The sequence below is a fragment of the Theobroma umbraticum genome, unplaced genomic scaffold (genome assembly GCF_002168275.2).
Source record: "Theobroma umbraticum cultivar Fairchild unplaced genomic scaffold, ASM216827v3 scaffold_44.0, whole genome shotgun sequence".
NCBI lineage: Eukaryota > Viridiplantae > Streptophyta > Magnoliopsida > Malvales > Malvaceae > Theobroma > Theobroma umbraticum.
The window spans coordinates 11,256,800-11,270,800 of record NW_018397255.1 but is presented as its reverse complement, the minus strand read 5'-3'; the positions used below and the strand labels follow the sequence as shown (position 1 = coordinate 11,270,800).

The window sequence follows — 14,001 nt, the reverse complement described above, 5'->3', positions numbered from 1 at the left end:
TAATTTTGATATATATATACATATAAGGAGTTTATTAATTTATATATCAAGTGGAACCTATGTGTTTTTTTAAAAATGTATTACCTTATCAATTAATGAATTATTAATATATTACGATCGATCAAAATATTTTTTAATTGAAATTATTAATTTGTCAAGTATTAATTTAAAGAGATTTTACTGTAATCATTTCTCTTCTCACAATATAATTATGTTATTTTTTCTGGTCATTAATTTCAATTTTATCAGTGCAACTTTTAATCTTGTTATCAATTTACCACCGTCATTGCTTCATTTCATTAGAATCAGATCTCACCGTTATGTCAAATGGGGCCCAAGAGTTTGGGACCAATTATAACTCATGAATAGAATCCTCCAGCTCGATTTCATTCGAACCAAATGGATTGGTCACTCCAGTTTCCGCTATGAGTTCTTGCAATCCTAAATGACAATTTTATGACCTTTTTAATCGTACTTTCTAAAAGGAAGAAATACGTTGAGTTATTATATCATAGATTCGGATCGAACTTTTAAAATTAAAATATCAAATTCTAACCGTTTAATTGTCTCTTTATGGATAATAAGAATATATTACGATATTTAAGAATGTAACATAAATAAAAACCAAACCAAGAATTAAAAAAAAAAATGTTTAAGGAATTAGAAAAAGGGGAATAAGATGTCATAAGATGTCCTGACAGGCTGTCTCTGCTGAAGTTAAATCATTTGCACCTGCGGATGTGTTGCAGCAGAATTTACTGTCCTAATCCTTCTAACAATATCAGAAAGGAAATACTCCTTTCCAAACCGATGAACTTGCCTCCAAACATTGATGGGGTTTATCATCCGATTTCTCACAGCATGCCAATATTCGTTGAGCAGAGGGATTTGAAATATGAGAAATGCTACAACAGAGAGAATTCCGCTGATAAGAAACAACCCGCCAAAGTTAGTAGGAGTAAGAGGCCTCACATTGTCTACACTATCCCCAGACGTCAGTGATGCTTTGCTCTTAAACCATGTATTTTCCAACATATTAAGCCTCCCGCTTTCCCTCAGTCTCGCAATTTCCCTCGATATGTCAGGAACCAGTGGTGAACCTTTGGGAAAAACCTGACCAAATTGACAACAATATTAGAAATTAAACATAAAAAAAAATAACAATTTTCTCATTGTAATTATGAAGGGATATATTGATATACTCACGAAGCCAAAGCCATTGGTGATAGAAAAGGTTTTGATCAAGGAATAATCGGCAGAATACTCTGCAAGAAATATCTTGATGTATGTTATCTCATCAAGGATGGCGGAGACGCCACCATTTTTGCTTCCTTTTGATAATGCATCAGCAAATTGTTCTATGGAACTAAATGGCTTAAGGGTATTGTCTTCAAAATTTAGGTTGCTGATCAAAACTCCTTTCGTGATATTTGAAGTCGCATGGTATCCAATGTAACTTCCCTTGGAGTTCAATTCAATATGCTGGACCGTCATCATTGAAGCCAGCGTGGCAGTGTAGCTGGAACTTAATATAAACATTACGAACAGCGAAACAACAGCTAAAAATGTTGACCAGTTGTTTCTCAACTGTTCCCCTGAAATATTAAGTGCACAAACAAATTAATCCTTTATTTCTGATACATATAGCACATCTCGTATATGTTGATTCAGAAAGAGAAAGGTGCTTACAACGACCAACGAGGATTGAGAAGGGGAACCCACTTCGTTGGGGCGGTAAGCCTTCAGCGCCATGGCGAGGACTTTGACATTCAATTAGCCAAATGAGAAATCCGGTTATGATGTGAAAACCGACAATTGTTAGCCAAAGTTGTGGCGTAAGCGGTTTGAAGAAAATCCACATGTCTTTATTTTCGGTTGGGGCCACTATTCCAACGCCAATGTCAGTGTATGGCGTCGTGAAATCTGCATACAAGGATCTATTTGCTGTGATCGTTGTGTCCCCGATGACAGCGTCAAATTCCTATTTGGTTATCCGATCGCAACGTGACATGCAAGGGGCCAAACTTTGATAATAATAATAATATCTAATATAAAAAACAGTAACCTAGGAGTCATTGTTTTTTATCTAGAGCTTCTTTATTACATATATGTTTTAGTAAATTTCACCGTTATTTCATAAATATTTAGTAATAATTAATGTTTAATCGTGATTTAAAACTCAATTATTTATCCATGAATTTTAGGTTTTGTTCTTATACATTCATTGGTAACATTTCATTAGTATGGATAGAATTTGCTGGCAATTAAGTGGGTATATCTGTGACGAATTGTGCTTACATTTTTTACATGTTAGTGGGGGGATATCATATAAAATATTAAGAAAAGGTTATGGACAAATACTCTAATTTATTTATTTATTTTTTGAAAATGTTTATTAGCTTGAAGGTAAATGACATACCCGGAGATAAACTTGGTAAATGAGCTCATTGTAAGTTCCAGCACTCTTTCCGTTGGGATCCTCGAAAGGGATGAATTGATATGGCAGTTGATAGTCCAAACCCTCTATGGCAGCTTTAAAAACATCTATACAGAAACCAGTGAACGTTGTAGCGTTGATGCGAGGATCATGTTTCTGCTCCAGCAATTGCGGATACCCCACTTGTGAAGGCACACCAATTCTAAGGATTTTACCACTCGTTTGCAACATCCGACCTTGTGGAATGGTAGAAGACCCACCGGGCCAGATTATCGACTCGAGATTGTTGGTGAAAGACAGCTGTCTTCTATGATTGGATTCATATATTTCCCTTGTGATTTTTCCAGTGGAAGTACAAAATCCAACTCTTTTTTCCCCATTACTTAGCACATTAACTATCTCAAATGCATTTGAGATTAACTTCCCATTGATGAATCGAAATTCACCACTTAAACCCTTAAAGTTACTGCGCTGTATCTCTTGGAGAAGTATTGAACCATACATAGATGTTCTATAGATATCTAAATCCATTGAGTTTGATCTAGCATCTAGATTGCTGTTAAAAGAAACTTTCACCGCTACCCTTTCGGCTGCAGTTTTTAGGCTCCAGGCAACATCGTAGGCCAATGAACCAAGTATATTTAACTGCATGTCTTGAATCGCATGGGGCCCCTCAGTAAAAAGTTTTGTTCTTAATCTTGAAGTAAAATTGTGCAGCTCTTCCGATGCTGGAATATAAGACCTAAAACCAAGGACGCCTTGCATTGACTCAACGATAGATGAGTCTCTTAAATGCAAATGATTCATGCCCTTAGAAGTCACAATCCAAGCATACCCTTCGCTGATCATTCCCAATCTTTTTGCATTTATGAAAAGGCGAGATGTAAGAAAATGAGACAAATGCACAATGAATACTGCAGTTTGCAATGTCCTGAGCTCATGAAGTTGTTCAATGATTTGATCATCTTCAGATGATGCAGCAATTGCACTCATAAATGCAATGCGTATGTTTTTCTCTTCAAAGAAAGCAGCCATGAAAGATATGGTATTATCAAGATTCAAGTCATCATTCTCCTCATGGATAAGGATGACATTCCTCCATTTGTATAGTTCAATAAGAGCTGCAATACCTTTAACTTCTGAGTTTTGGTCATGTGCAATTTGAACAAAGTAAGGAGACCTGGTTGTGGTCGGAAAGGAACCAGGTGTGGAAAATGAAATCACTGGGATTTTGTACTTGTCCCCAAACTCAGCCAGAAACTTTGCTTCCAATGATGTTTGTGGACCAAGGATTGCTCCCACTTTGGCATCTTCCAAGAGATTAAGAGCTGTATTTTGCAAATTGCAATGGATTCCGAGTTATAATTTCACAATCATATTTTTTTTTTTGAAATTTCATAATGCATTGTTCAAAATAGGGAACCACTGATCACCTCTTTTTGAAGGATTTTGCAAGGCTATGCCCCTTACAAAAGATAATAGGGGTATACGAGCACAAAACACATACTATTTCCCTTAGGCCCAGCAAAAAATTCCATAACACTCTACCCTCTACAACCCAACCATAAACAACTCAGCCCCAGAATTCAATCGACACATCAATACATCAATACAATTGTAATGAAGTAAACATTCCAGCAAAAGCACAACAATCGCACCATAACTATTCACTGCCACTAGAACTGTCATGTGCCCTAATTTCCTGGAAAATAAAAGACAGGAAGAACCTGGTACATGCTTCCTATTCTGTGTTGGGAAGATCTCTATTGCTTGAGTCTTCTGCATTTGCAGCTCTCACTCTAGTAGCTTCACAATCATATGCTAGTTTTAATTTGTTCTGTAAATCTTTTTATTTTTCTTGGGAAAGTCTTATAAGTAGTACAAACTTTAAAAAGGTCTATATACATTCAGGGGTTTGGTTTATGGTAACAAAATCAGCAGCACCACTACCCTATATCTTTTGTTAATTAGCCTAAATTTAATGGGGCCCAGTTTGGCATTACTGTTGTGGCTAACAAAGTTTGGATTAGAAAAAGTGCATACTAAAGGTGTTATAGTAATTGTCGGGAAAAAGTATAGCTTGAAAGTTTTGAGTATTTCATATTGTTGCGAAAAGTGTTACAGAGAGTTAAAATGTTTGAAAAGAACATGATGTTAAAAAGTAAATATCGAGTTTTTTAATTTTTTATATTTTAAGTAATAACTATTAAGATGTATCAAAAAATAAATTATATGGAAATTTAATTTTAAAAATATACAAAAAATATAATTTTTAAATTTTCTAAAAATTTATAATTATTCCAAATTAGAAATTAAACAATTATATTCTCACTAAAGCTTTATTTTTTTTTGAAACGTACTAAAATTGTATTTTAAATTCAAAATACTTGAATAATTACAAAAGTAGTTTTGAAATTCAAAAAATATAAAGGAGTATTTTGATAGTGCGATATTCAAAAATGTTTTTGATAACCGCAAAACCAATCTTTAGGTATTTACGCATTTAACTTAAAAAATATGATAAAAAAAAAGGTTTTTGAGTCAAACTAAACTACATTAACATCGCATCAAAAGTGCTTTTTAACATGGTAAACATAAAACCAAACACAATGTTAGTACATTCTAATTAAATTTTGAAAAAAAAATTTATTGGAAGTTTAATATTAATGGTATAATACTTGAAAATATCCCTTAACTATATTACAAAAAAATGACTGTTATCGGTAACGCTCCATTGGCAATCATCAACAGATTATTAACTGAGTTTTTGACCAACTAGTGATATGCAAAATGCCGATGGAATACCAATGAAGTCCATTCTTTACGAAAGCGGTCAGTAATTGTCTGGCACGTAATGAATAAGGAAGTTATGAATAATGTTACTAATCTTGTTCATCAATATTTCTATTTACCATTGGAATTTATTGATGGAAAGGCCGATGGATTGTTCAGTCTATTAGGCAATGACATTACCGATGAAATTGTTGATGAAAGGCTCCCCCCATTTCTCTTTCATCCTAGCCACTTCTTTCTATTTTCTCTCCTTACCTTTTGCCCCCAACAATGAGTGCCCTTTTTGCCCTTAAATGTATCGATGGAATTTAGTGGCCTTCATTCACAAGGAAGATGAGTGCGATTTGAAAGCTAAGGAGCTTAGATTTATGGTTTTGAGCTGAATCAAGTCTAAATTCACTCAAAAGAAAGGTATTTCATGTAAAGGTAGCACGCAATCGAGGTACTCAAAGAAGTGGCATACACATAAGATAGTGTGTGTTGGGCAAGGGTATCCTTGCAATGAGCCAGGAAAAGGGAGCTTGATGCCAGTCAAAGAAAGCTTGATCGAAAGGCGAGAAGACCGGACATGCTTGCACCACAAGGAGTCCAAAGTAGATGGGTGTTGTTCTATAACTGAGACATGTGGTGGTAGCAGAGTGCCATAAAGCCAAGGTAGTAATATGACCAGACTGTTCCAAGGAAGGTGTACAGAGGGGTAACTCATGTAGGAGAAGGGTGAATTTGGGGTGTACAGACCAGTGGCCAATGTCAGATGGCGGGGATAAACTAAGCACCAATATCCGAGCACAGGGCAAGGGTGGGCAAAGTGAGTGTTCGCATGACAGTGCCAAGACAGCGTAATGAAAAATTTGAACACTTTCACTTGACAACGAGGATGATGTCAGAATCAAATTGAGAAATATATCACGATTTGCGAATCCATGATAAGTCCAGCCCAAGCAATTATCGAATCAGCAACAATGGGGGGTTGTCATGCATACAAGACACTTTGCGAGATTGGGCTACATAAGACGTAGAATGATGGGAAAGTGAATTAGTGGGCTTGGCGCATGAGGCCCACGTAGTTGTGGGCTACGCACATATGGGTTGTTTACTAGGATTGGGCTCTTTCTGTAATATTATTAAGAAATAACGGTTAAAGTAATCAATGTTAGACTAAATATATTATATTAGGAATAATACATTTTTCGTATTTATATTTTCGAACTTATTGATTGTTTTACTTATATTACAAGTAAATCTAAAATTAAGATATTTCTTTTTATGTTATTTACTTTAGTTGCATATCAAGTAGGTCTAAGTTTAAGATGAGTTATAAATAGTCTCTTTTAATTTCATTGTAAGTATACGAGACTCAAGTGCTACACGGATCTTAGTTAAAAGAGAAAAAAGGAAAAAAGAGTGTGTTAAATAGTTGCACCAAACGACGTAGTTTTGGATAAAGGAGAAAAGAAAGAAAAAAGAAAAACCATGTGGTAAATTTTTTTTTTCTTATCAATACCACGTTAATACTATGTAAGTAGTATTAACAGTTAATTTGGACAGAGTTAAACAGAGAAACTCAATTATAAAATATCTCAAAATATAAGACTAAATTAACTAATTTTAAAATAAAAAATTTAAATTGACGAAAAATTTACAGTGCAAGGATCGTTCTTTGACCAATAAATATTGCATAAGAAATAATTATTAGTTGGCTAAGATTATCAACCGAAGCAAAAAAAAAAAATGAGTAGCAGAAAAGGTCAATCCTCACAGCACTCATTGGTCAACTGTTGGATGCAAGAAGATCATAAAAACGACAAAACAATAAATGTCGCACCATATGTAAATAACTCGAGAAAACGTACCAGCAGAGAGAGCGTTGAGAGTTTCTCCTTTGGAGTCCCTGGTGTGGAGAACTAGCCTTGTTTTATAGTAATGGTGCCCGCTGTAAAAGTCAGAAATTGCCATGGAAATGCAACGTTGAAGAATTTTTCCCTCCAACGACCCCATATCGAGGATGACTCCGACATGAACCTCATAATCCATTTCATTTCCCCTCTTCTTAGTAAGTACTGGTTTGGCACTCAAGTTTTCGAGACAGCTGGTAAGACAGATGATGACAAATAAGAGCAAAATTTGGTTCTTCCTCTTCATCTCCTTATGATTACAAGACCTTTCTATTTTCTTTTGTGATTAACTCTCCAGTTTCATGATCTCTGCATGTTCTTTTATATATATATATATATATATTAGTGGCCGCAGATAAAATTGAACTTTCCTAAAAGTTGACTGGCAAGCTGCTGAATGCTGACTAGTCAACCTTTAAGGGAATGCAAAGAAATTTTCTCTTTAGCATGAGTCCTGACATAGAATTTTTTTCTTTTCCCTCCTTTTGCTTGTCTGTATTGCAGAATTAAAAAATACAGTTTACTATTTATTCGAATTAAAAAGATTTCCTTGTATTAATGAGGTAGGAAAATTAGTTAAATATAGAAATGTAAACCAAGAGAGATGAGTTTGTTTGAGAAGTTTTTCCCAAAACTTTTCCGTGCTGTTCGGTTTTTCGGAAATATGGGAGAAAAGAATTTAAAATTCTTGATTTGTTATTTTTTGTGTTTGGGTAAGAGTAAGAAATATAAAGGAAAATTGAATAAAATAAAATTTGAGAGGAAATTTAGAATAGCTTTTCCCTCGCTTTCTTGATGAAAATTTTTGGACTGCAGATGGTTTGACTCTCTCCTTAGCAGCAAAGCCCTTATTTTAGGAAATTTATCCTTATAAATAATTAAATAAAACTTAAACTTAAAATCAACATTCCCGAATTAATAGTTATTATTAAATAGATTGAGTACACAAAATTCTAAATCATCTGAACAAATTTAATACCTTATTCACGTGATGTAACTGAATTTTCACAATTAAATAAGTACCACTTCACTTTTACAGACAAATATTAGCTTTAAATAATTATTTTGCTATTAGTACACTCATTATTGAATTAATCATATCATAAAGAATCATATACAATGCATGGACAACATAATATCGCTTATTACTGTTCTATCTTCTCTTTTTTTGGTTCTGTACTTTCTTCTTTTAGTTTTTTTTTTAAATTTAACACAGAATTACTCATTAAGTGTTTAAAATTTGTGTAAAGTAGTAATATATTGATAATTTTATATCGGCACTATTTATGAAAAAAAATATATTGACTTCATCCTTGCTTAAAACTCACAAAACCTTAGAAAATGATTTTATAAATTTTTTTAAAAGGCAAATAGAGTATTTGACTAGGCGGAGAGGTGGACCCGGTGAACGTCTGGGCGGACACTCCAAGTAGGAGTTGTGAATTTGACTGGTATGAGAACAGCTTGTTTGTTTTGTTGTTGGAGATAGACTATGACAGATGTTCTGTTGCTCCACTGGTTCCTGAGGTAGGGAGAGGTGGTGATAGGGATTGCCTGATGCTGATGTGCTCTGATTGAAAGGTAAAGATTAAAGACAACATCCATAGGAGCGGGAATTGTGGGTTGATTGCTTTGGAAAATCTACGTTAGTGGCCTTTGCTTGTTCAGTTATGTAACTTTGAGGGTTATGCCACCACTGGGACCGCGCATAGGTCTTAAGATTGCAGCTCTTTTGTGCTTTTGATAGGAGTTTAACCATTTGTTACTCCCTTTAATGAATTATTCCAAGTTTCAAAAAAAAAAGAAAAAGTACTTGAAGTAATGCCAATGGTTTGAATATTTATTAATACCGCTTGAAGTCTTTAGCTTTGAATATAGACGGCAGACTTATTACAGACAAATGCCTACAAACAAACCATTACGCAAAAATTGTTTTCATACTTGAATCATCAATTGACAGACTTTAAAAGATCAAATAAAACAAAAATGCTCAGACTTCTCTGATGTATCATGTCTTTCATTTCGACATAGGGTACTAATTCCTGAGTAGAAATTGAGACTTCAAGAATTAATCTTGGAGATTGTTTAGATTGAATAAATCAATTGGCAGGAACGAAGAAACCTCGAATTGAGTCTACCCACAGGATTAAAACACGAAAAAAAGTAAACGCCCATCTAACAGTCAAACGCTACAACTTGAATATGAGTTCTCTTCAGGAGAATGTGTGACATGTCTTATGTGTTAAGGAATAGGGGGAAATGAAGGGGAAGGAGGGGCTTTCACTGAAAATGAAAGGCTATTTAAAAATATTTCAATGACAGTTTAATTGTACAGTGTTATCTGTCATTGAAACTAACAACGATCATCATTTTAACTACAAAAATTTACTAAAGGAGAACCGATTCTTGCTCTTTCTGTTTACCCTATTTTACCCTATATTTCTTGTAAAGACCGAACACAAGAAACATGAATAACGCTAAACAGGAGCACGTTCCGCTGACGAGGAATAAACCACGAAAGCTATCAGTGGTAAGAGGGCTCCCACTGTCTGAACTGTCTTCCCATGTAAAAGTTGCTTGACTTGTGAACCATGCATCTTCCAGCATAATAAGCTTCCCTTCATGTCTCATTCTCGCAATTTCCGTCGATATGTCACGAGCCAGTTGCGAGCCTTGAGGGAAAGCCTGTAAATGTTTGACATGTCAAAAATGTTTAGACTTTCTACTTGAGGTGTTTGCTTACGTTGCATCATATGGATAGATATGTTAATAATTTTGAAGAAATTAAAGCATGCTTACAAAGCCAAAACCACGGGTGGTAGTCCTGGATCCAATCAGTGAAAAATCCTGGGAAAATTTGGCAAGGAAAATCTTTATGTACGGTATCTCATCAATGACAGCAGAGACCCCACCACTCTTGCTTCCTTTTGATAAAGCATCAGCGTATGCTTCAGGTGAATTAAGTGAGTGAAGGCTATAACTATCAAAATTCAGATTGCTGATAACTCCAGGCATGAGTGAATTGTTCTGGTATCCTATGTAATTCTTTTCTGAGTTTAGTCGAATCTGTTTAACTGTCATCATTGATGTCAAAGTTGCAGTGTAGCTGGAAGTCAATATGAGCACTACGAACACCCAAACAGAGACTACGAATCTTGACAGGTTGCTTAGTAGCTTTTCCCCTGTATTAATTTTGTACAAATATTGTCAATGCATATGGTATTTCTCTTCTGTTATTTTACGGCGAAGGAAATGCCTTTTAAACTATCTTTCCGATGGAATTGAATTGAAGGGAGATAATACTTACTATGTGCGAAGACGAGAGTTGAGAAAGAGAACCAAAATATCATTCCAATTTGATGTGACATCGGGCCTTGGAATTCTTTATTAATAGGGCGTTCAATCAGCCAAACAACAAAGCCGATGAAGATAAAAAGGCCAGCAATTGATAGCCAAAGATCTGCTGTCAGTGGCCTCAAAAATATCCATATGTTTTTGACGTCTTTTGGGGCTATCATTCCCACGCCTAAATCGGTGTATGGTAATGTAAAATCAACATATAGAGATCTGTTCGGCGTAATGGTTATATCCCCGACAGCAGCATCATATTTCTGTTTCATCCAAGTAGCAGGATTCAACAATAAGAACATTGAAACTTGTCATTTGGTAACAATGAAGATAAGGGACAACTTAATCCAAGAAAAAAAAAAGGAAAGAAAAAGCTCTTAACAAAGTAACCAGCTATGAATATTAAATTTCTGTTATGTTCTCGTGTGTTGTGCATGCGTAGAAGAGTATATGCAAAGTTTCCAGAATTAAAAACAACATCATTACAAGACTTATCTCAAAACACTGCTTCTGCTTTTAGCACTAAACAAAGAGTTGGTTAATTTTTGAATAGAGCGTACCTGAAGATAGACCTGGTAAATAAGATCATCGTAAGCTCCGGCCAGTTCTTCGCTGTCCTTCTTAAATGGTATAAACTCATACTCTACTTCATATTCTAAAGCCTCGAGGGCAGCCTTGAAGACATCTATGCAGAAGCCAGTCGCAGTTGTCATGTTGGTTTGAGGATCATGATGTACCTTCACAAATTCTGGAAATCCAGCATTTTGTAGAACACCGACTTTTAGTTTTTTCCAACTCCCTGTCCAACCTCTAGGAATTGATGCAGATCCACCAGGCCATGTAATGGCTTCAAACTGATGATCACCGGAGGATGGCAATAAGTATCTGCGATCGGTGCTGGAGTGCAATTGTTTTGTTATTTTACCATCAGAAATCCAATATCCGACTCTTCTCCTCACTGTTCCTATCACATTAACTATCTCAAGTGTATTCGAGACTAGTTTCCCTTTACTGAATTGAAATTCACCGCTTAAACCCTTGAACTTACTATGCAGGATCTCCTTGAGAAATGTTGAACCTTGAACAGATGTTCTCATGCTATGTAAATCCTTCAAGTTCAATCGAGTAGGACTTCTGTTCAGAGGGATTTTTTTCCGTACCCTCTCTGCTGCTTTTGCTAGACACCAGGCAACATCATATGCCCTCATAGCCAATACACTTGACTCAATCGCTTCCATTTCAGGTTCCTCAGCAAAGAATGTTCTTCTCCATCTCGAGGTAAAATTCTGCAGCTCCCCTGACTCTGGAACATAGTACTTGAAACCAACCACTCCTTGCATCGACTCCAAGACTGACAAATCTTTGAAGTGTAAAAGATTCATGCTCTTTGCCGTCAAAATCCAAGCATATCCTTCACTTATCATTCCAACCTTTTTTGCATTCAAGAACAGACGAGTAACAAGAGAATAAGACATATGCACAACAAAGACTGAAGTTCGCAATGCCATGAGCTCATGAAGCTTTTCAATGATTTGATCATTTTCATAAGCCATGGCAATGGCTGTCTTGCGCACAATGTGCACTTCCTTGTCTTGCAAGTAGTCAACAATATAGGGAGTGAGATCTTTCCAATCGTAGTTGTCCTCGTAGACAAGGATGACATTCCTCCACTTGAAGGCTTCAACGACGGAAGCAATGCTTTTAACTTGTGACCTTTCGTCTTGTGCGATTTCAACAAAGTAAGGATAGTTGATTAAGGATGGAGAACTTGGTGGATGAAAAGAAACCACTGGGACCTTATTCTTTTTTCCCAACTCAGCCAAAACCTTCGCTTCTGTTGATGTTTGCGCACCAAGGATCACTCCTACTTTGTTGTGCTCCAAAAGATTAACAGCTGCATTATGGAATGATGCAATTATGCTATAAACAAAGGTTTGGGCAAATATACACGAGCAAGTCTACCTGTCAACGTAACCATTGCTAACAGATGTATTTCTGTTAATTAACCGTGTACAGATAAAGTTGGAGGCTTGGAGCAGATATGATGCATGGTTGTATACTTGTGTATTGCTGTCATTCTATCAAATTCAAGACTATTATATCGTTTTATTTTTTAGTTAGAAAAAGAGGAAAAGAGGTCGGTAGTTAACCACCAGATCTGAAGGGACACAAGCTATAGCCAAGTCATTCAACAGACAGAAAAGTCTACCAGAATGACTAAACAATCATGGTTTGACGACGTCGTATTAATTAAAAGTCGAAAATTATATTAAACTTGATGCAGATGCAGGTGTATTACATATTGCACATAAGAAATAAATTATAGTTGGCTAAGATTATCAACAGAAACAAAAGAAAAAGAAAAAAGAGATCCGCATAGCACTCATTGCTCATCTGTTGAATGCAAGAAAATCATAAACAGACTGACAAAATAATACATGTTGCACCATGTAATTGACTCAAGAAAGCTAATTACCAGCTGAAAGAGCGTTGAGAGTTTCTCCTTTGGAGTCCCTTGTGTGGAGAACTAGCCTCGTTTTATAGTGACCGTGCACGCCGTAAAAATCAGAAATTGCCATGGAAATGCAACTTTGAAGAATTTTTCCCTCCAACGACCCCATGTCGAGGATGACTCCAACATGAACCTCATTAACCATTTCATTTTCTGTCTTGTTAGTAAGTACTGGTTTGGCACTCAACTTGCCAAGACAGCTGGTTAAATTGATGATGACAAGTAATAGCAAAATTCGGTTCTTCCTCTTCATCTCCATAAGAGTGCAAGACCTTTTTAGTTTCCTGTGTGATTAACTCTCCAGTTTCTTGATCTTTGCTTCCTTATATATATAATGGTCGATGTGAAAATTGGACTTCCGTAAAAATTGACTGGGGAACTGCTGAATGCTGATTTTCAACCTACATGAAATGCAAAGAAATTTCTCGACAGTATCATTGGGTTAAGAAGTTTTTCCAAAAACTTTAACGTGTTGTTTGGTTCATGGAAAATACGGGAGAAACGAACTTAGAATTTCTTGATTTGTTATTTCTATTGACTAGAAATGTAAAGCAAAATTTTACAATAAAACATTTAGCATACTGTCGTTTTAATGAAATAAATTTTGAGGAGAAATTTAGATAACTTTTCCCCAGCTTTCTTCATTTGAAAGGAAGAAAGTATTTAGCATAATATCTAACAATCTCTTAAACTATTTTAAAAAAGCTATTAAAAAAAATTTAAATTAGTACTTATATTTTTATTATGTTTAATTAAGTTTTTATATTTTTTTTGAACCAAATAATTCATATGACTAATGATTGAATTTGTCAAAATATCATTTGTTATTTTATGTCACGTAATATTGACGTGACATACTAATATATCATAATTAATAATAACATGACATACTGACATAATATAATTGATGATTATGTGACATGATAACATAAATCCTCTACATTAACGCAATGTTGGTATCATGTGGATATAAAATGATAAGTGGTATGTTAATTAATGATAATTAGTCAATCATT

At 35.1% G+C, this 14,001-nt stretch overlaps 2 protein-coding genes across 2 annotated transcripts; both read right to left on the bottom strand.

The window, feature by feature from the left end:
• Window positions 1-650: 650 nt before the first annotated feature.
• LOC110409682 (glutamate receptor 1.2-like) lies at window positions 651-7,389 on the bottom strand. The gene is made up of 5 exons (XM_021419120.1): window positions 7,084-7,389; window positions 2,420-3,765; window positions 1,690-1,981; window positions 1,207-1,595; window positions 651-1,113 (listed from the first exon to the last, which is right to left on the bottom strand). The coding sequence occupies exons 1-5, from the start codon at window positions 7,370-7,372 to the stop codon at window positions 718-720; spliced, it is 2,712 nt and encodes a 903-aa protein (XP_021274795.1). The 5' UTR covers window positions 7,373-7,389; the 3' UTR covers window positions 651-717.
• Window positions 7,390-9,549: 2,160 nt separating this feature from the next.
• Window positions 9,550-13,115, bottom strand: LOC110429387 (glutamate receptor 1.2-like). The gene is made up of 5 exons (XM_021445408.2): window positions 12,950-13,115; window positions 11,034-12,367; window positions 10,433-10,736; window positions 9,925-10,307; window positions 9,550-9,810 (listed from the first exon to the last, which is right to left on the bottom strand). The coding sequence occupies exons 1-5, from the start codon at window positions 13,092-13,094 to the stop codon at window positions 9,550-9,552; spliced, it is 2,427 nt and encodes an 808-aa protein (XP_021301083.2). The 5' UTR covers window positions 13,095-13,115.
• Between the last annotated feature and the right edge of the window lie 886 nt (window positions 13,116-14,001).